Source organism: Lepidochelys kempii, chromosome 2, assembly GCF_965140265.1.
Source record: "Lepidochelys kempii isolate rLepKem1 chromosome 2, rLepKem1.hap2, whole genome shotgun sequence".
In the NCBI taxonomy this organism is placed as follows: Eukaryota; Metazoa; Chordata; order Testudines; family Cheloniidae; genus Lepidochelys; species Lepidochelys kempii.
The window spans coordinates 155013728-155039896 of NC_133257.1; the positions used below are offsets into that span (position 1 = coordinate 155013728).

Sequence of the window (26169 nt, forward strand, 5' to 3'; positions counted from 1 at the left end):
AATGAGAGCAAAGACCTCATGAAAATGAAATGTCGCTCTGAGTTCTCTCTCTGAAGGTGACTTGTTGGGCTTTCTTTTCAGCTTGACTTCAGAACAATGGCTCCCTTTGAAGGGAGGAAGTTAGATACTAATCTTTCTTTCTACTTCAATATGAAAGAAAATCAAAAGAGCAGCATCTGGACCATGTGACACCAAATTACTTTGGAGGGGCTGAAGCTTTGGCAAGGCCCACCCTGCTATGTCCGTGCTGAAGATGGACACAATACTGCATTGTGATAAGCAGGGCACACTGAGCTACAAGGACAAGGGAGGCAAGACAACAGGAGTATGTGTGAATGAGGCAAAAGGAAAGAAGCAGCAGAGTGTAGGTGTGGAAAGGTGGCCAGAATGTCCACTTAACTGGTTCTAATGAAACCGGGGTGAGGGCGGGGGGGACGGTGGGGGGGGGAGGAATCTCAGTTTCTACTAGATACAAGGCCCAAGCTGCAAAATACAGTTTCTGATTTCAAACCCAACAACGTCTGAAGTTATTCAGATGCTGGGTTTTAATTTGGTCCCATTTCTAGTTTCAACAGACCAAATCAGGACCCCTGGACAGACCCACAAAACCAGAAAAATTCTAGTAGGCTGGGGCTTTCAGGCTGTGCTAAAGTGCTGAAGACCCTCTAACTGTAAACATCTCTAGATTAAATCATGGGCCTACCTATGTTGCAACTAAGAGAAATTGACACTTCTTTTTACTCGAGCTTACCCTAGCATCACACTCACCGTTATTCTCTTGCTTTATCATGCATACCTTATTATGCTATTTTTAAGTTGTGGTATTTTTAAATACGAACAATGAATATGAAATATGAATTTCAGACTCCCAGATAAAAATGTCAGGACCTGTGCACATCCTAATTTAGACCTTTATATCGTTCTCTGTTCCCTTTGACAGACACTTTTGTTTTAGTTCATCTGATTTACAACTGAGATAGAAACAGCTATTAGACATAACTCAAAAGAGGTTTGTTAAGAAAAGATACTGATTATTTACCTGCTGAGATTTAAGTGCTGGTACCATGACTTGGGCCAAGAAAATTTCCAGGCCCTGAAGGATATTTCCATTAGTACAATCAAACATTCCAAAATTCACCTCCTTTGGGGGGAAAAAATAGTTAACAGAATGCATTTAAATGAAACTTCTGCAGTTTTGTGACCGAGTGAACTTCAGACACATTTAAGATGGATGTAAATAGACTATAACCTAAACTTCTAGGAATGAGAAATTTCTTACCTAATAATATTCTGTTAGCAGCTTCTCTCGTCATTCATCACTAATGTGTTCATGATCTCCACTGTGGAATTTGGAGGCAGTTCAATGTTATTGCTGGAAGCTCCAGGACTAAGACACACCCTTCGGCTCAAGTCACCAGAAGAGTTTTTCCAAAGATAGAGGTGCTCCAGCAACCAATTATTAGCATTAAGACAATAACTTGATATAATGTATTAAATAAACTTGTGATGGGGCATCTGTTCCACACTGGCAGAGAAGGGGTTAAAAGCAGCCTACAGAGGCTGGGCAGGGAACAGTGATACCACGAGTTGAGTCATGAAGAGGAAGCTGCTGTACTTGGACTGAGGCAGGTTTGCAGGCGGTGACAATGACAAGCGAGGCACCACCAGAAGAGGGCACACCAGCTAGCAGTGCTAATCCCAGAGATAGCCAGCAGGAGGTGCCACAGTGGTGAGTGAATCCCATGACAAACCTTAAGAGAATTATATTTCTAAATCTTTCTGTACAGAAAAAAGTATTCTTGTCATTTCCACACTACTAGGATGGACTGAACTCAGAGAGAAGCTGCTGACAGAAATAAAATGATCACGTAAGAAATTTTTCATTCTGTTGCACAGCTTTTCTCCTCATTCATCTAATAGGAAGTAGCAAGCAGCGATTCAAAGACATAATAGGGGAAAGATGAGAAGTGTTTTAATTATTATAGTAGAATTGCAGGCCGGAATGGACTCTCCCCCCCCCCCATATAAAGCAAGATCTTTGTACACAAAGGAGTTATGTAGGAACCAACCTAGTAGCACCTTCCTACCAAAGGATGCCTCTGCAGAGAAATGGAAACTTATGTTGCAACTCTGTCTCAGATGAGGCTCGTACACCTCTTTTCCAATGCCCAAGAGATTTCTGCAAATACTTTCACCGATGCCTAGCATGTCAACTGATGCAGGATTGTAACATCTTGCCTGAAGCAACTTTGAGGCCCTAAGGCCATGACATTTTGGATGGAATGAGATGAACAGCATACTAGCAATGCTCATTTATGTCACAGCCTATCAAATCAGCATCAGGGGTTAGAACAAAATGATGGGAGAACTATTTTGCAGGAATTGTGCAAAGAACTTACCATGGGCAGAATGCTATAACAACTGCCTTTTGCTCATGACAACAACAACATGGTTCTTGTACAGATACAGGAATTAATTCCAAAATCTGCTTTTGGAGGCAATGGGGACTAGAAAGGCTAATCATAGGCTTGTCTAATCTGTCATTCTGATTAATTGTGGCATTTTAAGATACTCAAATGAAGAGTCCAATGTGCCTACCTACAGATCACTGCTAGGGCTGATACCGTGTTTCTACGGTGCTTGGTTATAGGAATCCAACCAACCATTCTGGAGAAACTCTAGTGTAGCTGAGATCAATAATTGTGACTATTATTAAAAAGAAAAGGAGTACTTGTGGCACCTTAGAGACTAACAAATATATTTGAGCATAAGCTTTCGTGAGCTACAGCTCACTTCAGTATAGCAGCATCTGGAGGCCAAGGCCCCATTTTGCTGAGCACTGCACAAAGAGGCAGTCCCTGTCCCAAAGAGCTTTCTGTTTTCCCTCACCATCAGAAATGGAAATTCGACCAGATCAGTGAGTGAAATATCCCGGTTCTGTCTGGATACCAAACTGATTCTGAGGTTAATGGAGAATCCATGCTGAACTACGCTTCTCTTCTGATGCCCAGGCTGTTAAGTGTAGATGTTCCTGGTCTAGATGAAGAAGTTCCTGTTTCAAGAGGTTTGGCCTTTTCTGAAGGTACAGTATGTGGTTCTTGGCTATTTAGCAAGTCCAAAGCACCTTCTAGGCCAGTAAGGATGGGGAAAAGGACTTTAACTCTCCCTTTTCCTTCTTTTCTGTATCCTTCATGTGAACTATCTTGAAAGGTTGCAGATTCTTCTCTGCTCAGAAAACTATTTCCTTTGCCACAGAGAAGTCTGACCTAGTTTTGGAAGGGATATAAACATTCATGCCTCAATTATAAGCCAACCTCTAATGGAAAGTAGGTGACTTCTCTTCTCTTGAGGGTACTGTAACTGCGCACTGCATAGTTTTTTGCACCTTCTACTGATGCAGCTGATACAGGCCACTGTCACAGTCAATATATTGGACTCTATGGCCAATTGCTCTGATACCATATGGCCACAGTGGGAGAGGTGTTCTTGTTCATACATGCCACTGATAGAGATGTCAAAGTGAACCATTTAGTTCACTCTCTGAGACTTTGGAAATTTGTCTTCCAAGTAAGCTCCCCATCCTGGGAAGCTTGTGCCCATAGTGAGTATGCAAGAGTCTAGAGTAAAAATCGGGTTGCCTTTCAGTGTGTTTGTACTTACCTACCCACAAAAGGACATTTGGATGTGATCTGAGAATGACACCTAATTTTGCATTGCATCAAGTGCATAGCTCCATGTCTTCAAAAGGAATTTCTGCAGGCACATTTTGAAAGATCCACTCAGGAATGAAGCCAACACAAGACATGAGCAATCCTAGCCATTGAAAACAATTGGCTATGAATGGACCACGGCCCTGAAATGACTGATGCAATGAAGTTTTGGTTCTTTGCTAATCTCTACCATCGTGGTAAAATTATGGCCAGATCCTCGTCTGTTTTGACCCCTCTGAGCAACTCTCAGCATTGGGATTAAAATCTCTTCTTGATTTTGAAGAAGTGGTAGCTACAAATCCTTTACAGCAGCTGCCCAGTAATGAATGGGTCTGTTTCTCAGGACAGGCTACTTATTGTTATGTTGTCTATACATGGAGTAGAAGTGTGTAAATTGTGACCTGTCCCTTGCTGTGATTACTACCAGCTATTTCTTAAGGCTCTAGGTACAAAGGATGGATAAGAAGGAAGAGTCTTGTACAGGAACTGTGAGCTCTCATTCACAAATGCTCTTTGTCTTTGTCATGCTGACAATTTTTTTGTTCTGGAGGAAAATATATTTAGATTTCTTTCGAAACTTCTGCTCCTGATTTTTCGCTCTGCCAGGGGAAGAGTCCCTTCTTGGATACCATTGGTGTTGGTAGAGACCAACGGATTGCCCTGCTGGCATTGATAACGAAGACTGAAGTCTCTGTGCACTCTAAGTTACTGATGTTTCCCCAAATGGTCCCTCACCTGTAAGTTTGGATGCAAAAGGTATCTGTTTAGGATGACTGATTGCTGTCCTGAGTGTAACATGGCTTCTTTGTACCCATCAAGTTGGAAACCATTGCACATCACAAATCACATCAAGGATCTTTAACTGAAGCTTTGAAATTGCTGTGCAGTGTGGCATCAGTTTGATGGTCTATAGGCATTTTGGAAGGAGTCCCTTTCTGAGGATGTGACTGTGTCTTTCACCTGTAGAGCTACAGCTGCACCAACATTAGGCTACTCAAACTTATACCATTTCTTTGGTTTTATATGAGGTTTTAGTTTAACATTTGGTTTTAATCAGATGGCCTCATTTGGATGTTATGATGGTTCTCAAGGAGGCATCTACGTGAAACAGTGTATTTAATAATGCTTGACAGAGAAGATGTTTTATTAATATTAATGAGTTCCTTGCAGAACACTGGCACCCTGTCTTGGAAGAGCAGGGACAGTTTTGTGGAGGGGGTTGGCGGTGCATCTGTGGTACTTCCCCTGGCTTTTTACAGGGAAGAGGTAGTATGCTATTCAACATGACCTCAAGACCACCCAACCAAGGAGGGGTAATGGACCAAATACCTCAATTGTGTAAGTAATTTGCTAGATAACTCTGGGATCCTGAAAGCCTGCTTGCCTGTTCCCTCAGGCTGGTTAGCATGCAAGTAAGTACTGCAGAAACAACCTAGTACTGCTCAGGACTTTACTCAGTAAATCAGGATCATTTTGAACATAGGAAGGGATTTCTCATTTACCCCTCTATAATCCCATGATGGTGCACCTCTGTGGGAACAGACAGGGCTATCCCTAGACATTTTGGGGCCCTACGCAGCCCCACCACGGGGGTGGGGGCAAGAGCAGGCTTCAGGGACAGGGAGGAAATCACCCCCCAGCATGAGCCGGCAGCGGAGCCCCCCCCCCGCACTCACCAGGGGTGCAGTTGGGAGCCGGCGGAGCCGAGCGGGCTGGGGCGCGTCAATCCACTTCCTGCCGCCCGGTGAGTGCAGGGCATGCCTGACCCTTGCTGCAGTCCCCCGGGATGTAGCTCAAGGGAAGGGGTGGAGTGGGGGCGGGGCTGGGGAGAAGCAGGGGTGGGAAGAGGCAGGTGTGGGAGCTTTGGGGAAGGGGTGGAGTGGGGGTGGGGCTCAGGCAGAGCAGGGGCCATGGGGAAGAGGTGGAGCAGGGGTGGGGGCAGCTATCCTGGGCGGCTCAGCTTGCCCCGGGGTATTGGGCTGGCCACTGGAGCAGCACGCAGCTGCGTAGGGCACCAGGAAATCTGGGGCAATGTGATGCTCCAAATTTCCTGGTGTCCTACACAGCTGCGTACTTTGCATATGGGTAAAGATGGCCCTGGGAACAGAGTCCGCATGTGCCTCTGTTCTGGTCAGACATCACCTCAAATACTCCTTTTGCTTGTCAAGCCATCCTGCGGAGCAGATATGGGGTGATCAGCAAGACAGAGAGCTTTCCCTGCCTTTCAGACTCAGCCCTTTTCCTTGGCAGAGCAAAGGTTTATGGCTGATCACAAGGCACAAATCCCCTTCCACTGCTGCCTAAACCCGAACCCTTGTCTGTGACAGAGAGGATCCTTGGGTTGAGAGCCAGCCAGGCACAGTTCCAATTATGCTGCAGTCTGAGGCAGGGCTGCACAAGAGGGCCAGGCTTTTCTGCAAACCCAGACATACTTCAGGGGGCAAAGGCTGGTGAGCCTTATTCAGTGCACTGTGAGAGCCTGTGTATAGGAGAAAAGCCCCAGAAAACACTCCTTCTGGAGGGAAGGCAAAGGAAAGGGGGTTTAACCCCTGATCTTCACCTCACGTGTTCATTTAAGAATATGAATTGCTGCCTTGGGAAGGACACATTTGTTTTTCCTTTTTGTGACGCAGAGTCTCTGGGGTTTGCAGCACTTATCCCTGAGTACAATAAGAATCTCCTGATTCACAGTGAGAGGAAGAGGAGCAGATTAGGAGCCATGCTTCGTTCCTGAGGGAGTCAAGGACCCACTTCAGTATCTGGGGGAGACCTTGGGTCCTTTCAGTGACATTTTCCCCCTTCAGCCAGGTCTGTTGCAGGACTTACCCAGTGAGCTGCCCAGATAGCGTCTTCCTTGTCCTTATATTCCCTGACCAAAAGCTCAGAGGCTCCCGATCAGGCTTTTTCATGGTGGAGTCACTGTTCCTCAGGCCAGGATGGGGACCTGACATGCCTGTCTGACTCTAAGCTCTGTGCTGTGGCAGTGTGAGGGTCGGCTGGCTGAGAACAGGCAGAGCTTAGTAAACCCTCTGTAGATCTTGTAAAAGCTGCCTCACACAGGGAACACTGCTTAGATTTAGCCTGGTGTTTGCAGGATAGCTCTGCCATACCTAAGTGGAGGAAGAGGAGTCCAGCAGGGAGGCACTGCAGTGCCGGATCCAGGTGGCTGAGACCATCACATTGGTCTTTACTCCATCCAGGGGAGGAGGCAGAGGAAGGAAGGAAGATTATAAATCACTACTGAACAGAAATTAATACAGGTGAGTCGCATCATAAGCGCATTTAACTTACGCAAATTCAACTATACGCGCTCGGCAAAAAAAAAAAAAAAGAAGAAGAAGATACCTATAAATAGTTTGGGCGATTCCGCCCACCATTCCACTCAATGGGCGTATGCCCCAGAGTGAGCGTGAGATGGGAGATGTGAATCTGCTGTTCCCTCAGTCGGTCTCAGTTCCCGCATGCCTCTCATAGTGTGAGCATCTCGCGGCGCTGAATGTGATTCTAGTGTTTAAAGATACATATTTTTATACAACATGGCCCCTAAACGCAAGCCAACTACTTCATCTGGTGCTCAACCAAAGAAACAGTGATCTGTTCCAAAGCTGGAGGAAAAACTGGCTGTACTGGACTTATTGAGAGACGGTATGTGGCGCGTAAATATGGCCTCAATAAATCTAGCATCCATGCCATCAAGATTCGAGGGAAAGAAATTCATCAAGCCGTGGCATCAAGTGCTCCAATAACTGCTCAGGTGATGAGCCAGGTGCGTGATAAGACTTTAGTGAAGACTGAAAAGGCATTAAACTTATTGCTGGAAGACATGAACCGTAAATGTGTACCTATCAATGGCAACACGTTGAGAGAAAAGGCTCTTAGCCTCTACGCGCTGTTCAAACCACCCGCCGAAGAGGAACAGCCTTCTGATGAGACGGAATTCAAAGCCAGCAAAGGTTGGCTTAACAGTTTTAGGAACTGCTTCAACCTCAAAAATGTGCAGACTATTTATGAAGCTGCATCTGCCAATGAAGAGGCAGCAAAAGCCTACCCCAAACAATTAAAAGAAAATCATAGAAGAAAAGGGCTATCTTCCGGAACAAGTTTTTAATGCTAATGAGACTGGGCTCCTCTGGAAAAAAAATGCCCAACTGCACTTACATTTCAAAATCAGAAAGACCAGCCCCTGGCTTCAAAGCAGCTAAAGACCGTGTGACTGTGTTGTTTTGTGGCAATGTGACTGGGCATTTAATAAAGCTGGGCTTGCTCTACAGGGTTGCAAATCCCCATGCCTTAAAAGGCAAGAACAAAAATCTCCTGCCTGTGTTCTGGCAATCAAATAAAAAGGCGTGGGTGACGGCAGCATTATTCTGGATTGGTTCCACAAGTGTTTCATTCCAGAGGTCAAGCGGTACCTTGAAGAGAAAGGACTTGACTTTAAAGGGTTGCTGATCGTAGACAATGCTCCTGGTCACCTTGCGGCACTCCAGTTTGCACATAACAACGCTGAAATCGTCTTTCTCCCCCCTAATACCACCTCCATCCTCCAACCTCTCAACCAAGGCATGATTCGCTATTTCAAGGCCACATACATGAGGCTTATGTTCTCACGGATACATAGCACTATGGATGCTGATCCCAATCTTAATGTGATGGAGTGTTGTAAGTCCTTCAACATTGCCGATTGCATCACTTATATTAAACTGGCAATGGATACAATCAAGCCTGAAACAGTCAATGCTTGTTGGCGAAACCTATGGAAAGAATGTGTGAATGATTTTAAGGGTTTCCCGACCATTGACAAAGAAGTGAAACACATTGTTCAGGTGGCTTCGTCAACATCCTTGAGGAAGAAATTGAAGAATTAATTGAGAGCCATAGAGAAACTTTGACTAACGAAGAGTTAGAGGAACAGACAAAATTGTTTACAGAAGATGACGATGATGATGACAAACAGAAAGAGCCAGCAAGTTGGAATCTTCATAAATTTGCTGAAGTGTTCCAAGCAGCGAAACACTTGAATGATTTAATTTCTGAATACGATCTCTCTATGGAACGAAGCCTCAAAATGACACGTAGAATTATGCACGATTTGAGACCGTATCAAGAAATGTTTGAGCAGCTCAACAGACAACAGCGACAGTTGCCGATCACCATATTTTTCAAGGGAAAACGACCAGCAGCAGATGAGCCTACAACTTCTCAAGCTGAACCAGAGCCAACCACTTCATCTATGACTCGCTCTCCTTCACCCAAGCTCTCAGTCACCTCCGTCTCCTGGATCGGCATGAAGCCCTGACGACCCCCTGTAATTACCCCCTGTAATTAAAAATACAGTACTGTAAAATTATATTTTGCATATGTACTCTTTATTATATGCTGTACATTACTGTATACATTATACATTTATACATATTACTGTACAGGATTGTATACACAAAACCATGTACAGTATACTGTACTTTATGGGCAATTTAAGGGATTTTCAAGGGTAGTTTCGATTATACATGATTTTCACCTTACGCGCTGACTTTAGAATCTAACCCCCGTGTAAGATGCGACTCCACTGTAACAATTAAAATAATAAAAAATAAAATAAAATAGTTGGGAGAAACTAAACCATCAACTTGCTCTACTGCCAAAGGCAGAAAATCTGGTAGTCACAGATGAAGGATGGGCATAGTCCTGGAGTCTCCAGCAGCAATGCTGGACCACTCCTGAAGTCCATGGGTGGGGGGCATTAATCCATTAGTGATGAATGAGGAAAGAAGCTGTGCAAAAGAATTCATCAGCTTTTACAAAAATAAATATATCAATAGTTCGGAAGAGTATAGACTCTCACTCTCTCTCTTTTTATTTTTGTATGTTAAATTTGGCATGTTTGGATTCCCTTTATAAAGCTATTGCAGTGTTTCCTGAAAATGACAACCCCTCCAAAGGTCTTGAAATATTTTAATTGTATTTTGCTGTATAGGGTAGGGATATGCTTTGAATTATATCTTGCTTTTAGTTTTAGGGAATATCTATTTCAAAATGTTTTTAAAGGTGCATCTATTCAAGTTGTTGTTTGCATAATTTGGTTGTGCAGCTGTAAAAGAACTTGCATTGACAGTGAGTAGAGAAAAGCAAGGCTTGCAACCAATTGTTAGTAACGCTTGTGTTTGTGTGTTACCAAGACTTGATCCTGCAAACATTTAAACACATGCATAGTTTTACTCACATTAGTAGGGTGCCTACTCATGTGACTAAATTTAAACACATGCATAATTGTTTGCAGGATTGGGGCACAGATGTTTAATGCACCCAGATTCAAGATGAGGGGTAAATTAAACAATTTAAAGTAAATAGTCACACCACCTTGTTTTAAAAGCAAAAATCATCAATTAATTTTAAATTGTCAAAAACAAAATACAAAAACAATTTAAAATTATTAAAGAAACAAAGCCACAATTTCACCTAACTTGTGTGCTAACTTAGGCCCTGGTCAAGCAAAATACTTAAGCATTTAAGCACAAAATTAAGTCCATTCCTATTCAGAAAAGCACTTAAAGTTAAGCAAATACTTAAGTTAACATAAGTTTAATGATTGTTTTGAAAGATGGCCTTAGAGCCAGAAACGTGCTTCTATTGAAATCAGTGGTGGGGGCGGAGGGGAAGGGACACAATCCTGAGTTATGCTGAGCATCCTCAACTCCTTTTTCAAATTTCTGCTGAAAATGTCTCTCTCCCTCTTCTTCTCTGTAATGGCACTGTTATAAATCACATAATATTTTATTAGGGTGAAGGCAATCTAAGATATTTGCTGGTATTCTTGTATATTTCTTGGCTTTTAGAAAAACTAAATTCAGGAGCTTCAGTAGCTACATCCTGCAGAACTCTCTTTATTCCTGAATTCTAATGATTTATTCCTATTTGGGGTCCTTCTGACTTGTGGGTAAAGATTAAATGGGGCCTGGAAACACCAAAACTTCATGTTCTCACATCATGGAGCTGCTTTCTCAGACTCCATTCACTCATTTATCCTCATCTCTCTCAAAACAACTGTTCCTCCCTACCCCAGATAGGTCTACTTCACTGTTTCCTCCAAGTGCATTCCAAAATATTGATCTCCTCGCCTACCTATAAACTTAGTGTCTCACTGACTCACTGCTGTGTTGAGTCTGCTTAGACCGGGGCGGGCAAACTGCAGCCCACAGGCCATGTCCAGCGTGTCAGACCTTTTAATCCAGCTCTTAAGCTCCTGCTGGGGAGCAGGGTCTGGGGCTTTCCCGGCTCCACGTGGCTCTCGGAAGCAGCGGCATGTCCCCTGTCTGGCTGCTACACATAGGGGAATCCAGGGGGCTCTCCACACTGCCCCCACCCCAAGTGCTGGGTCTGCAGCTCCCATTGGCAGTAGGAGCTGGAGGGGGACATGCCGCTGCTTCTGGGAGCTGTGGGGGTGGCGCCTGCAAATGGGGCAGCACGCAGAACCGCCTAGCCGTGCCTCCACGTAGGAGCCAGAGGGAGGACATGCTGCTGCTTCCAGAAGCTGCTTGAGGTAAGCGCCACCCAAAGCCTGCACCCCTGAGCCCCTCCTGCACCCCAACCCCCTGCCCCAGCCCTGATCCTCCTCCCCCCTCCTGCACCCCAAACCCTTCATCCCTAACCCCACCCCAGAGCTTGCACCCCAACCTCCTGCTCCAGCCCCGAGCCCCCTCCTGCACCCTCAACTCCTCATTTCTGGCCCCACTCCAGAGCCTGCATCCCCAGCCAGAGCCCTCACCTGCTGCCACACCCCAACCCCCAATTTCGTAAGCATTCATGGCCAGCCATATAATTTCTATACCCAGATGTGGCCCTCAGGCCAAAAAGTTTTCTCACCATGGCTTAGACGTCTGGGCCTGAATCCCAAGTATCCTTCCTTAATCCTCTGATTATGATTCCGGACTTAGGCCTCATCTCACAACCCTTACTCATGTGATCAGCCCCATTTACTTTATTTGGGTTACTTGCACGAGTAAGAATTAGTCATATGAGTAAAGTCTGCAGATTTAGGCCCTTAAACATTTCTCTATTGAATTTTACATTTTCACTTAGGAAAATAAGGGACTGTTACTCATACAATGGGTCATTACACCTTTGCTGATTTCAGAGTAACAGCCCACTATCAGTCACAGAGTAACAGAACACTATCCCCGATAATGTCACGGCTAACCTGGTAGCTGAACTTTGTGACTTTGTCCTTACCCATAACTACTTCACATTTGGGGACAATGTATACCTTCAGATCAGCGGCACTGCTATGGGTACCCGCATGGCCCCACAGTATGCCAACATTTTTATGGCTGATTTAGAACAACGCTTCCTCAGCTCTCGTCCCCTAAAGCCCCTACTCTACTTGCGCTATATTGATGACATCTTCATCATCTGGACCCATGGAAAAGAAGCCCTTGAGGAATTCCACCATGATTTCAACAATTTCCATCCCACCACCAACCTCAGCCTGGTCCAGTCCACACAAGAGATCCACTTCCTGGACACTACAGTGCTAATAAACAATGGTCACATAAACACCACCCTATACCGGAAACCTACTGACCGCTATTCCTACCTGCATGCCTCCAGCTTTCACCCTGACCACACCACACGATCCATCGTCTACAGCCAAGCTCTGCGATACAACCGCATTTGCTCCAACCCCTCAGACAGAGACAAACACCTACAAGATCTCTGTCAAGCTTTCTTACAACTACAATACCCACCTGCAGAAGTAAAGAAACAGATTGATAGAGCCAGAAGAGTTCCCAGAAGTTACCTACTACAGGACAGGCCTAACAAAGAAAATAACAGAACGCCACTAGCCGTCACCTTCAGCCCCCAACTAAAACCCCTCCAACGCATTATTAAGGATCTACAACCTATCCTAAAGGATAACCCAACACTCTCACAAATCTTGGGAGACAGGCCAGTCCTTGCCTACAGACAGCCCCGCAACCTGAAGCAAATACTCACCAACAACCACATACCACACAACAGAACCACTAACCCAGGAACTTATCCTTGCAACAAAGCCCGTTGCCAATTGTGCCCACATATCTATTCAGGGGACACCATCACAGGGCCTAATAACATCAGCCACACTATCAGAGGCTCGTTCACCTGCACATCCACCAATGTGATATATGCCATCATGTGCCAGCAATGCCCCTCTGCCATATACATTGGTCAAACTGGACAGTCTCTACGTAAAAGAATAAATGGACACAAATCAGATGTCAAGAATTATAACATTCATAAACCAGTCGGAGAACACTTCAATCTCTCTGGTCACGCAATCACAGACATGAAGGTCGCTATCTTAAAACAAAAAAACTTCAAATCCAGACTCCAGCGAGAAACTGCTGAATTGGAATTCATTTGCAAATTGGATACTATTAATTTAGGCTTAAATAGAGACTGGGAGTGGCTAAGTCATTATGCAAGGTAGCCTGTTTCCTCTTGTTTTTTCCTACCCCCCCCCCCCCAGATGTTCTGGTTTAACTTGGATTTAAACTTGAAGAGTGGTCAGTTTGGATGAGCTATTACCAGCAGGAGAGTGAGTTTGTGTGTGTATGGGGGTGGGGGGGATGTGAGAAAACCTGGATTTGTGCAGGAAATAGCCCAACTTGATTGTCATGCACATTGTGTAAAGAGTTGTCACTTTGGATGGGCTATCACCAGCAGGAGAGTGAATTTGTGGGGGGGGTGGAGGGTGAGAAAACCTGGATTTGTGCTGGAAATGGCCCACCTGATGATCACTTTAGATAAGCTATTACCAGCAGGACAGTGGGGTGGGAGGAGGTATTGTTTCATATTCTCTGTGTATATATAAAGCCTGCTGCAGTTTCCACGATATGCATCTGAGGAAGTGAGCTCACGAAAGCTTATGCTCTAATAAATTGGTTAGTCTCTAAGGTGCCACAAGTACTCCTTTCCTTACCTTTCCTGATGTTCATCATAAATCCTGTGAATAGCTACCTGCATAATTATTCACATCAGAACACTGCTAGGCTGTAAATAGTTTTCCAGATCATAAAGGAACATCCTAACATATCCAAGTAGCCCTTTTCATGCAAATACTCCCTGCTGCTTTATCTGACTCCTTTGAGACTAGTTGTGTGAGTAAAGGTTTGTAGGATCAAATCCAAAATTTTAAGCAAGCTGTAAACATTATCTGATTTTTGCCTGACCTGAGAGATATTTGCAGTAGTTATTGCTTTATCTGTAGTCCTTAGAAAAAATGCACAAGTTCCTGTTAAGCCCTGTAAAAAAGACATATAACACACATACAAGTAAAAATAATATACTCAACAAATTGGAAAGAGACAAAAACTAAATCATAAAGAAAATCAATTACTCGAAAAAATATTTAACAAACTATTTCCTGAAACTACTGTACATTTATAGGCAAATAACTGGTTCTCAAATATCAATCAATCAGCTTTGTTTCTCAGCTGGCATTAATTCATTGAACATACCGGAGGAAAAGTTCAATTTTCAAGCATTTCAAGTACTTTCATAGATTCATTGTATTTTTAGGCCAGAATGAACCATTTTGGAATATTCTTTCCTTCCATTTATTTAATTTTAAAAAATCCCTAAAAGTGTATTTTTTTCAATCCAAATACATTTTTAAATGTCTAACATCAGCTTTTTCCTTCCTGGTGGATTAGAACCATGGGCAAACTGCACTATCAGTTTCTCAGACAACACTCAGATAAATTACAAGTATCTACAGCTAAATGAGCTTACAAATAAAATGAAAATCTTATAAATCTGAATAAAATTCTGTGCTTCATGTTTCTCTTTATTATTTATTTATATTATGATAATACTTAGGAACCCCAATCAAAGATGAGAGCCTGACTGTGCTAGACACCATACAGACATATGCAACTAGAGATGGTCAAAAATATTTGCACAAAAGTTTTTTCTGTCAGAAAATGTTGTTTTGTGAAAAAAAATTCCGCAAGAAAATATTGATTTTTGTCCAAATGTTTTATTTTCCAGTCAGAAAATTTGAATGAAAATTTTGTTCCATTACAATTTACATGACATTTTGTTAAAGTTTTTTGGAAACAAAAAACTTCAGTTTTCTATAAAGGTTTTGGATTCTGGGGATGTTTTCACTCCTTTCTCTCCCTTCTGTTCTTTCTCCCTCCCTCCTTTTCATATGGTGAGTTGAGGAAAGCATTTTGAAAGTTTGCAGGCATAATGCAGTCACCTTTGGTTAAAGGATAGATCCATAATTGGACAATTTAATCCACAGTTTGAGTGTTCTTGTTTCTTCACTGACCCTAAGTTCTCACAAAGCAGCATCCATGGGTAATGCTTTCTATGAATCTCCAGTTGGACTCCACCCTATACGCATGACCTTAGCTTATATGCCTTTGCTACCTTTCAGCTGGACTGCAGCAATACAATATATCTGGGCATGCAGGGCTGGCCTGAGTGGAAATGGTGCCCTTGGCAAATTTGTATTTTGGTGCCCACCCTCCACCTCCCACTATCACCCTTGGCTCCTACGGGCTCCCTGGGCTCCTCCCCCCACCTCCCACCCCATCACCTCTGGGCCATTACATATACTTCATATGGAATGTCCACAGGAAAGTCCAATCAATGTAGATGGGTGTCTCCCATGGTCCACTGTGAGTTAAGTCTCCCTTGATGAGCCACTTAGTTTGACTAGTCCCTTTAAGATGTGCTGGGTAACTACCTTGTGGGTGTAACCCCAGGAGCAAACATTTGAAATACAGGTATAGAGCCAATACTCATAACTTCAAACACAGAAATGATACATGCATACGAATAGCATAAACATATTCACCAAACCATAACCTTTTCATACATGCCACATTTTGTACAAGATTTGTTGCAAATATATAACAGTGGTTGCAACAATGATCTACATGGTCATGTTTTAATCAGATAACCTCACAATGCGTAACTGCTACAACTAGCAAATTCCTAGACCACTCTAAGCAGAAGCGCAGAAGTAAGGGTGGCATGGTATATGGTGTATTGCCACACTTACTTCTGTACTGCTGCAGTGGCTTGTGGTGCCTGGCGCTTGGCCTGTGGCTCAAGGCAGGCTTTGCACTGTCACATGGGGGCTGCATCATGTCAGAGCCCACGGCCCTCCTGCAGCCCCCTAGCCACTCCTGGCTCACCACAAGCATTTTGACAGGAAGTACTAAGCAGTAATAACAACAGTAATAAAACAAGTATGTGTGTGTGGGTGGGTGACAGAGTGTGTATGTGTATGAGAGAGAGAGACAGCCTGTGTGTGTGTGTTGTGGGACTGTGTGACAGAGTGTGTGTTGGGGAGTGTGAGACTCTGTGTGTGTGTGAGACAATCTGTGTTGGGGGACTGAGAGAGGCAGAGTGTATGGGGTGTGAGACAGACAGTGTGTGTGTGTGTGTGTGAGAGCCAGTGTGTATGTTCAAGAGTGTTAGACTGTCTCACACACACACAATCTGTGTTGGGGGACTGTGAGAGACAGGGTGTATGTGGGTGTGAGAGCCTGTGTGTGTGTGTGTTAGGGAAATTTGCGAGACAGTGAGCACACTGTCACTTTAAGCCCCCCCTGCCTCCCAGCTCCCCACCCCCACACCACTCATGTGGAAGTTTTGCTCCTCCTGGCCCCAGCCTGGCTGGACCCGCCGGAGACCGAGCAGTGCAGGGCCGCAGGCAGGGAGGGACTCGGCTCCGCTCTGGGCAGCAAGCAGTGGGCCGTGCTGCCAGTGACCAGCCCCGATTGTGCCGCTCTGGGCTCCTCGGGGCTGGGGCAGAGCCGGAGCCCTCAGCTGGCTAGCTGAGGAGCCAGTGAGGGAGAGGCCAGGGGGGCGGGAGAAGCCCACCAGCCCAGCGCAGGGGAGGGGCCGGAGAAGAGAGGAGTCTGGCCACAGCCATCCAGGGAAGCTCGAGCCCCTTGTGGCAACCTCGAGCCCCTTGTGGCAACCTCCTGGCTACAGCCCCCTGGGCGTGGGCCCCGTTTGCCCAGCCCTGTGGGCATGAAATCATCATCCATTAGGCAACTCCAACTAGTAGAGAACACTGCAGTGCATCTTCTCAGCAACACAGGCCATCATACCTGTCCTTAGCACTCTACCCTGGCTTCCCATAAAACGTTAAGCCAAGGTCTCTGTCCTTATCTTGAAGGCACTCAATGGCCAGGGCACAGCATATCTAAAAGATCGCTAAAGCTCCGGGACGAGGACCGTTACTCAACTCCTTAGGCACAGCAGGACTTTCTGCAATAACGTAAAGCTCATCTGTGCAAGAGGGTGAGCTTTCATGGTTTAGACTTCTCTACGAGCTGGTGGCCTGCACATAGCATTGCATGGATAAAAATATACTACTTTCAATACACAGAGCTAAATACTTTCACATTTATCAGAATTCTCTACACAAATCTTAAATTGATAGAATTCAAGTTTTGACTTTTCAGTATATAGCTTTCACCTGTATTAAACAAATGCTTATTTACATGGAGGAGAAAGTATAAGGGCTAATAAGGCCATATTCCCATATTGTATTGTTAAACACTGCAAAATATATACACAAGAGTAATCTAATATAGGCATCAGTTCTAGAAATATAACCTTATATTTGTACAACATAATTGAGTCAGTATGAAACGACAGCTTTGTTAGCACCAAGCCACCAATGGTTTTCATGAAATGCTTGAGCTTTCTTCTAGTTCCATCAGAAAGGGCTGGTTCAGCAGAATTCTCTAATCGCTGAGCAAAGAAATTGGTGCTTTCAGTACTCCAAGTCCACAAATATAGTTCCCCAGGAATTAAAGATCATCACAAACCTCACCACTGAGTGCTCCAAAGACACTCTTTTTTAACATGCCTTTTCTGAGGGCTTGTCTACACAAACACTTAGTTTGCAACAAGCCGGAGTGTAAATCTACCCCACACTAACCTGCTGCGCACTACATGATCATGTGGACCCTGCTGACAAAATCATAGAGTTTAAGGTCAAACAGGACCATTAGATATTCTAGTCTGACCTCGTGTATAACACAGACCACCAACACCACCCAGCACCCACAGACTAAACTCAACAATCGAAACGAGAGGCAAGTATTATAACCCACAAGAGATTAGATAATTATGTGCCACAGACAGAGAATGGGGGGACTGAGATGCATCAGTACTCAAGGCCCCCACAATGGCAGGGAAATAGTTAAAGGAGATATATCCAGATACTTCTGCCAAGTGACTTGCACCCACACACTGAAGACAAATACAACCTCCCTCCCCTCCCAAAGATCACTGCCAATCTGATCTGGGGGGAAATTCCTTCCTGACTCACATCTGGTGATCAGTTAGACACTGAGCATATGAGCAAGAATCAGCCAGCCAAGCATCTGAGAGAGAGAATACTCGGTGCCACCTCAGAGTCCTGGCCTACCCCACCCAATGTCCCATCTCCAGCTGTGGCCATCCCTGGTGCTGCAGAGGAAAAAGATAAAAACCTCTCTCAGAATACATTGGGGTGATTCTTTCCTGACTCCTGCTAGTGGCAGGCTGAAACCCTGAAGCATGAGCTTTAGGAACATAGGATATAATTTAGAAGTGAGCTCCAGAGCTGTTGAACCTTGCTCCCCACCATCACAAGCAACCGCATCACAAAACTGCATTCATTAATTTGTTCAGCTTAAAACTAATTAAGTTGTTTACCTCCACAACTGCTATTCGGAGCCTGAGCCCAAATGTCACTTAGTGCACTACTAGAAGACGCTCCGATATTACAGTGATGGGGGAGATATTCCCTATATAGAATAGAATAGAATCAAAACTAAAATGATTTTGTTGGAAGAATATACAAAATTTTTATCCTTTAAAATATACATTCTCAAAAAATATGTACATTTTAAAGAACAAAAATCTCTTTTTATTGTGGGTTCCACCTCTAAACTAGAAATGATGGAATAGTGAAAAATATAATTCATGAATTAAAAGTACTTGTTTAAAAAAAACTTCCAACACTTACAATACTATTAACAATGAATTATTTGACCAGCTCTCCTCCTGACAATGAGCTCTGAAACCTGTTAAACATCATTGCCTTCAAAGTCAGCTTTCCTGTAGAATTCCTGTCTCAGTTTATAATCTGGTGGGAGAATTTGCAATTATGGAGACATTGGTATATCTAACAATTATATAAAGCTATTTTAACATTGTACAATATTTAGCGCTTACCAGTATTCCACATTTTCCATCGTGAAAGCATTCACAAATTTAATATAAGGAATAAATGGATCATACCTCAGTAGAACCCATAGTAATAAATAACTTCTTCTGCAAAAGTGAACTTGGGGAAGACCCATCAGTCCTCAAAGGAACATTTGACTTTTGCTGCCAATTAAATTATAAATAAGATGTTACTAAAATAAAAATTCCATAGAAACTATTAATCATTATGTAATTAAATGTATGAACTATAACTATAGTTTATTCTGAATCAGAGATGAATCCATAGCTCTAGACCTAATCCTTGGCTCAGTTTTATCTGAATAACGAGTGCACAATCAAAGCCTCCTGAAATTGGTTTTAAAGTTCCCCTCTCACAGAAAAACTCAGAGGAGGAGGGGGGAAATGTCAGAAAACTTAGCTTGCAATATTTCATAGGCAAGCCTCCTTCATTGGAACAAATCGTTCAAAGCCACATGGAAAGAGCAGAGAGCACAGCTCTGAACCTTTACACATCTGCTGGATCCATGGAGAATTTAGTGCCCAACCTTGTGGATCTTGGAGAAAGTGCAAGGGAACATTTGCATCCCTCCTTCTGAAAACTTTAGCTCTCACACAAGCCGTGCTGTCACTGTCTACCTTTACTGTGCTTGCACACACTACTTTCCTGTCCCTCTGAAGAAGGGGAGAAGCAAAGGTCTGACCAAAATTTACTGCTGTGTAGATTTCTGCTCTGAAATCCACCAGACCCACAGGTAGTGCCAGATTGTGACTGCTCCCCATCACCATTCTTGCTGCCCAAAAACAATCCCTGCAAACCTACACACTGCACCAAGTGAACAGAATGCAGCTGAGATGGTGAGGAGGCAAAGGAGGCTAAGTTACCTTCACAGCTCCATTGATCCTGGGGTAACAGTGGTCAAATCAGTCTTCAGAACCAGTCAGAGCAGCAACAGGGCTGTTCTAACTTACATCAGCCAAAACAATCCCCAAGGGACCATTCCCTTTGACAGGGAGTGCATCACATTCCAGTTCTCCCCTTCACAGTCCCAAATGCTTCCTCTCAACATACTCCCTGTATTGGGGGACCAGAAGGGACTTGGAGAAAACCAGTGTAAGCTGGAGGAATCCTCAGCTACCCCTTTAGGGCAATTTTAAGGTCCCTTTGTGCCACTCTGGCATCACCAAATCACCTTAGTTGGGGTTAGGGATTTGGCCCTCTCTATTAATGGGGGAGCTTTAATAAGCATCCAGGGAGGGAGAAACATGGTACAGGGCACCACTCCCTCTCTCTCCACTACTTTAGTCTGCTTCTTTGCTCCCCTCCATAGTATGTAATAGAGGAGAACATGGGGGCCATTGTGATTTAGCAGGAACTGATACATTTTTCGTTTTTTCTACTCTTTTGAATCAGTGCTTCCCTGTCACTAGAGCTGGGCATGGTTCAGACCAGAGGGGAAGAATGAAATAGTTGGTCCAAGTCTCCTGTCTTCACAATTAGTTCCCCTAGTTTTTGAGTGCCTTATCATAGTGAACAGTTTGCCAAAGTGAACAGTCAATCCCTTTTGAAATCTTGATAACTTCCTCTTTTGGCCATTTCTGAGTTTTCTGTTTTCTACTGAGATTAAGAATCAAACCGTACCATACCATATCAAGAGAGGCTGCTCCAGTTCCCACTGAAGTCAATGGGGATTTTGCCAGTGACTTCAGAGGGAGCAGAATTAGACCTATGGTTTGAAAATACAAATGTATATGTAAGAGAATGCTCTTTAAGATTTTCTGATAAATATGAAATTGCCTTTCAAAAATGTTTTAATCTAACTTTGCTATTTGCAACAGTAATGCTAGAAACATACCTGCCATGCATCTTGGTAAAAAAAAAGTAACTTTTTAAGTCCGCTCTCCGCAAAGAATTCTCCTACAAGCTGAAACTAAAACAAAATTATAGTGCTAGTTAATTATAAAATATTCTGAGAAAAATCTGATGTATGGCAATTTAGGAAGCATTGAATACATACAAAATAAGTATTACCTTTTCATCAGAAATAACAAAGTCCTCTGCTTCCTGTTCATTTAAGCCTATCCCATCTGCTAATCTTAATATCAAATACTTGTGTCTGTCGTCTAACTGAGCTCTTCTCTCCTCCTTGGTGACTTTGGCCTGCTTGGCCAATTCTTTCTTAGCTTCACTGGACAGCACTACATTTTTCTTCCCATTTGGCTAGAAGATAAAAATGTTTTAGAAAATGTATTATTTTTCAGCACCCTTTTTCTCATTTAACATTTAAGCAGCATATGCTGTTGCTTTTTAAGACAGTTTCGAAAATTCTTTGAACAGGGAGATTTGATGGAAGGTACATTACTTGGCTTAGTGAAATGCTTCTTAACACATTTTAAAAAGTTTTTTAAGTTCTTATTTTACAGTAATACAAATAGCTGCATAGATTGATATCTACAACATTGTACAAGAAAATACCATTAAAAAGTTAAATAAAAAAAAGAGAGGAACATCAGTTCTAGGGAACTCACCAAGCCAAAAATATTACACATTATAGGGCCAGTACAATTAAAACTTCACATCTGCACCCCAGAAATAGAGATGTATTCAGACCTAAATTCACAATAAAAACATATGTCAAAACTGGACCTAATCCATAGATGCTGAACTCTGGGAATCCAGCTTCCAAACCTCTAAGTGTTCATTTCTCAGCTTTTGGTCCATTCCCATCTCTACTGTCAGCACTGTGAACTACCATTGCAAGAGTGTTACTCAACAGAAACAAACAAACAGCTCCACAGCAAAATCACCATCATCCTCACTCTCCTTTCTCCCTGGAACATGTTTAACTGGGCTTTCAGATGTAGCTCAGAGAAGGACTGTAACAGAAATGGAAAGAGAAAAGCCCACACAGACAAAGGATTTTTAAACAATCTTCAGATCTGTATAATAAGGAGGAAAGCACATGGTGAAGAAGAAATTTTGGAATAAATCGCAAATCTTTACCAATTTTATAGGAAGAAATATACACCTCATAGAAAAATGAAAAGTAAAGATTCATTCCAATGAGCCAGGTCCTCTGGTTTGTAGGATCCTCTGGCATAAAGCAGTCATACAGCCATCTTAACCACCAACCAGAGCATTCCCTTCATCTGCAGGAGACTGCTTGTGTGGTATGGGGCTGCCTTAGTGGCTCTTACAACTCCCCTCCTCCCTGTTCCCAGTGCAGGAGGTATAGCTGGGGAAAATGGGATGCAGCCACAATGTCCTTCTACTCCAGCAATCTCCAGCTAATGGAACAGCTCTTGGGGTACAAATTATAGCAGCTGTTAGCATGCTCTTAATTACCTCAGAGATTGGGTTGACCCCCACTTGGTCACTGAATTAGGGAGCGTAGATGTGGCCTAAAGCCATCCTTTCCCCTACCCTTTAGTCTTGCACCAGAAAATCTGTCCTGATATTTCTAAGCATCCTTTCCTACCTCTCAGAAGCATTTCCCTTACCACAGGAAGAGGAGCTAAATAACTAGTTACTGGGCAAATCTATTGTTATGCCTCTAAGAGAAGCATTTTTCTGATCCACACAGAATTCTTCTATTCATGAGCCATCTCTATTATCAACGTATCAGCTATGACTTCCATGCCAGTAACAGATTTTGTTGTTTTGTATTAGACTATGCCAAGGATGAAAGATCCAATTCCAGTATCCCTCAAGCCAAATATCATTCAACAAGAGTCAGAAGACTTACCACTTGAATGTATAATTATTAGTGATAACGGCGAGGTATAACAGGAGTATATGTGTTTAATTTAGAGCAGTTAGTGGTGCCATTCTTAAACAGTGCTCCAGATAATGTCACTGCAGTAAGAGTTTATCATCTCTGTGATGGATAAAATACTGGAAATTCAGTCCCTCCTTGTCTCTTAATATGGTTATTAGGTGACTAATCAAGTATCATTTTATATATATCATCTGATGTAGGTTTTGTTGTTGTTGTTTTTTGACAATTCCACTGCTGTAGGATATTTTTAAATTCTTTTCTGAGTGAGGATTGTGACACAGAGAAGGTATACAGCAGATTGACATTTTTATTCAGATCATGAATGAAAGCAGAATGAGGATACACTCCTCAGCTGAATTATCTGGAATATATTGTAAGCTTCCTTCCCTTTGTTTGTGAAGCACTTAGTCAAGTCTTCCTAGGTTATCTTTAACCCATGAAGACAAAGAAAAGGGGTGAACCAGTGTGTGACACTGAAACCAAATATAAAAATATTGTAACCACAGAAAATAACAGGTCTGCTTCTGCACATGTCATGAGGGCTTCCTAGGAACTGCTGGTCATTCAACTGCAGCAGGCTGAAGGAACTCGGCATCATCCGAAAGGCACTTAGGCCTAGATCCTCAAAGGTATGCAGGTGCCTAACTCCCATTAATTTCAATGGGAATTAAACACCTAAATATCTTTGAGGATCCAGGCCTTAGCACCTTGCAGGTCTGTACCAAATTTAGCAACTGCATTTTGACAATGAACCCTTCAGGAATGATCTGTAAAGGAAAAGCTTTGATAGTTAAAAGACAAAAGTTAGGTGACGAGCTTTTAAAATGAAATCGCTTGCCGAAACAGCAGCAGTTGAAGATGACACTCTTATAGCTGATCCTGGCTCAGTGATCTTCTTAAAGGCACCTCCACGCCTGTGGCCCTTTCCTTCACCATCTAGGATAAAGAAATGGCAAGCTATAGTTATTCATATTAACTGGCTGTAGATGCAATACAGTGCATCTTTAACACCAGCAATCACAAGTGATGATAGATGCTTTATAGCAACTTTCCTATCTTTGAAAAGGAACCAAGGAAAATTCTGGGAATTATAGATCCGCGAGCCCTTCCTTGGTGCAAGTGAAACTGAGGGAGTGTCTATTTAACAACAGAATAGTACCACATGCACAATCATTTTGGAGATTTTTTTGTTACATGTTAATTGAAAAAAATTGTAACACTGCATCATACATCAAACAAATACATGCATACGTATTTGACAGGAAGAATGCAAAACTTTCCCTGAACTAATCCATAGTGCCATTACTGTCTCCTCAAGACCTACCTCTGTGACAGTGTCTCTAAGAAATCAATGCCTTTGGGCTTGATTTTGCTACCCTTACTCAAATTGTACCTTACCCTGTGAGCAGTACTTTTAATTTGGAGTGCAGCGCTCCTCAAGGAAAGTAATGTTTGCAGAACTGGACTACTTATAATTATTATTAGAAGAAAACTGAAAATGTGTAAATGTACATATTTAATTGTAACTGTCTTCCACTACTCTTTGTATGTCGCTTGTCTTGCAAGCTCGCTGTGGGAGGGATTGTGTCTTCATATATGTTTGTACAGCATCTAGAACAATGAAGCCCTGGTCCTGATTGGGCCTCTGGATGCTATCATAATACCAATATTAAATAATAATAAAATCCACTTTGCAGTCATTTATATGTTCAGGATACTGAAATATATCAAGTATGTGCTATCTAGAGCAAGTTGGAATACAGTCTTTTTTCCCCAATGGAAAATTTTGATGAAAAATTAAAATTTAAAAATTCAGTCAAAAACTAAAAACTTCTGGCTGAAAACCTAACATTATCAGCCTTGCAGCTGAAAATAAACATTTTTTATTCAAAATGCCTATATAGTGCCTGATGGGAGTTGTAGTTTAGTTGAAAAACCCAATTTTCTGTTTCAATTTTGACAGAAGTTTTTTTTACCAGTCCTAGAGCTATCCTTAAAAAACATACACTGATGCTTCATCAGTATTCTATCTCACTGATGGGAAAAAATCCTGTACTGTGTGATTCCAGACAAATAACACAGACAGAAACTAAAATTGTGCCCCTCTAAAAATTAAAAGGACTCTGTGAACTTCGTTTTTTTTAAGTTGACTATTTTTTAAAAAATTCCAGTTTCGGGATAGAGCATCCTTTATTGTTCTGAATGGTCTTTCTATCTCTTATATTAAAAATATGTTTTTCCTGCTCCCTTGATGTAATATTCCCATACATGAGATTGCTTAAGTGCATTTCCTTTAAAAACAATTATTCAAAATGAAGGAAATCACCAGGTAAACCAGTATCAACATCCATTTACATGCCTTACCACACAAATACACACACAGACTCCTCAGCCACACAACAAAGTTCCTTTCTTTTCCAAAACACAATTATCCACAATGCAAATCCTTTTCCTCACAGTCACACTAACTCACAACCTTAACATGATAAATTAATAATATCCTACAATATCCTGGACAAACCTTACTGAATTGAGTTTAATACTTTGGGGGTCCATAATATTCAAAATGTAGTTGTTCAAGTGTTATTCTGAGATAATATGTAACTGCTCTCGGATGATGTCTGCAAAAGTAATTCTTTCAGTTATCAGTCCTTTGAAGCCACCTTCCTAGAGAGGTTCACATATATTGTTCAAACTGGATTCTCCAGGGACCAACAGACAAAGAGCGGATTTCTGGATAAGTAGCCTGGTTTTAAACAGCTTCAGAGCTTTTGATCTGATCCAGCAAATGGACAAGATCTTCATTCTACAGCAGGGGGAGGGTATTCGTAGGGAACGGTTGGAAGGACTGACACTCTGACCAGAGCCTTTGGCCGGGGGGGTGGAGGATGATCTCCGGTAAGCTTATTAGCATGGGTAGGGGTTCTTTTATTGTTTTAATATGTTTTCTCTGTAGTGCTTTTACCTTAAGAATAAAATATGCTTGCTTAGGAAAAGCTGTGTGATAACTTATAACTGTGGGCACTCACGCTGTGTACTGTCACTGAGGGGACAGGCAAACAGGCCTGCTTAGGCAGACTCTTCTTTGCTGGGAATAACACAGTGAAGACAAGGAACCGTTCAACCTAGAGATACTCTGGTCAGGAGAGACAGGGACACAGGTCTCCACCCACAAAAAGCAAAGGCTGGGGAGCTGGAAGCCTGAGAGTGGGTGCCTTTGCTGGACCACTGAGGGGAAATGCAGGTGCAGTTGCCCTGAGCTTGTGTGTGACTGTGAAGAACTGGATGCATGCATGGTAGGTGGCTGTATGTTGGAATAGACAGGGAGTCTGTTGTGGAATGGAAGAGTCTGTGAGTGTGTCTGGCTATTAGGACATTTGGGTGTTGAGGCCGTGAATCAGCACTATATTGTTATGCTGGATGTTGGGAGGCTCCTAGCAAACATGTCTGATCTATGG

General features: G+C 42.8%; 1 protein-coding gene across 1 annotated transcript in view; it reads right to left on the minus strand.

Moving 5' to 3' along the window:
* LOC140907170 (dynein axonemal heavy chain 5-like) overlaps window positions 1–26169 on the minus strand; it is a 266273-nt gene that overhangs the window by 236575 nt on the left and 3529 nt on the right. The window contains exons 3-8 of the mRNA XM_073332494.1: window positions 23550–23647; window positions 20965–21153; window positions 20789–20863; window positions 19008–19097; window positions 13916–13987; window positions 1040–1141 (exon numbers count right to left, since the gene is read on the minus strand). Coding sequence (XP_073188595.1) covers window positions 1040–1141; window positions 13916–13987; window positions 19008–19097; window positions 20789–20863; window positions 20965–21153; window positions 23550–23647 — 626 coding nt within the window. The remainder of the gene's footprint in view (window positions 1–1039; window positions 1142–13915; window positions 13988–19007; window positions 19098–20788; window positions 20864–20964; window positions 21154–23549; window positions 23648–26169) is intronic.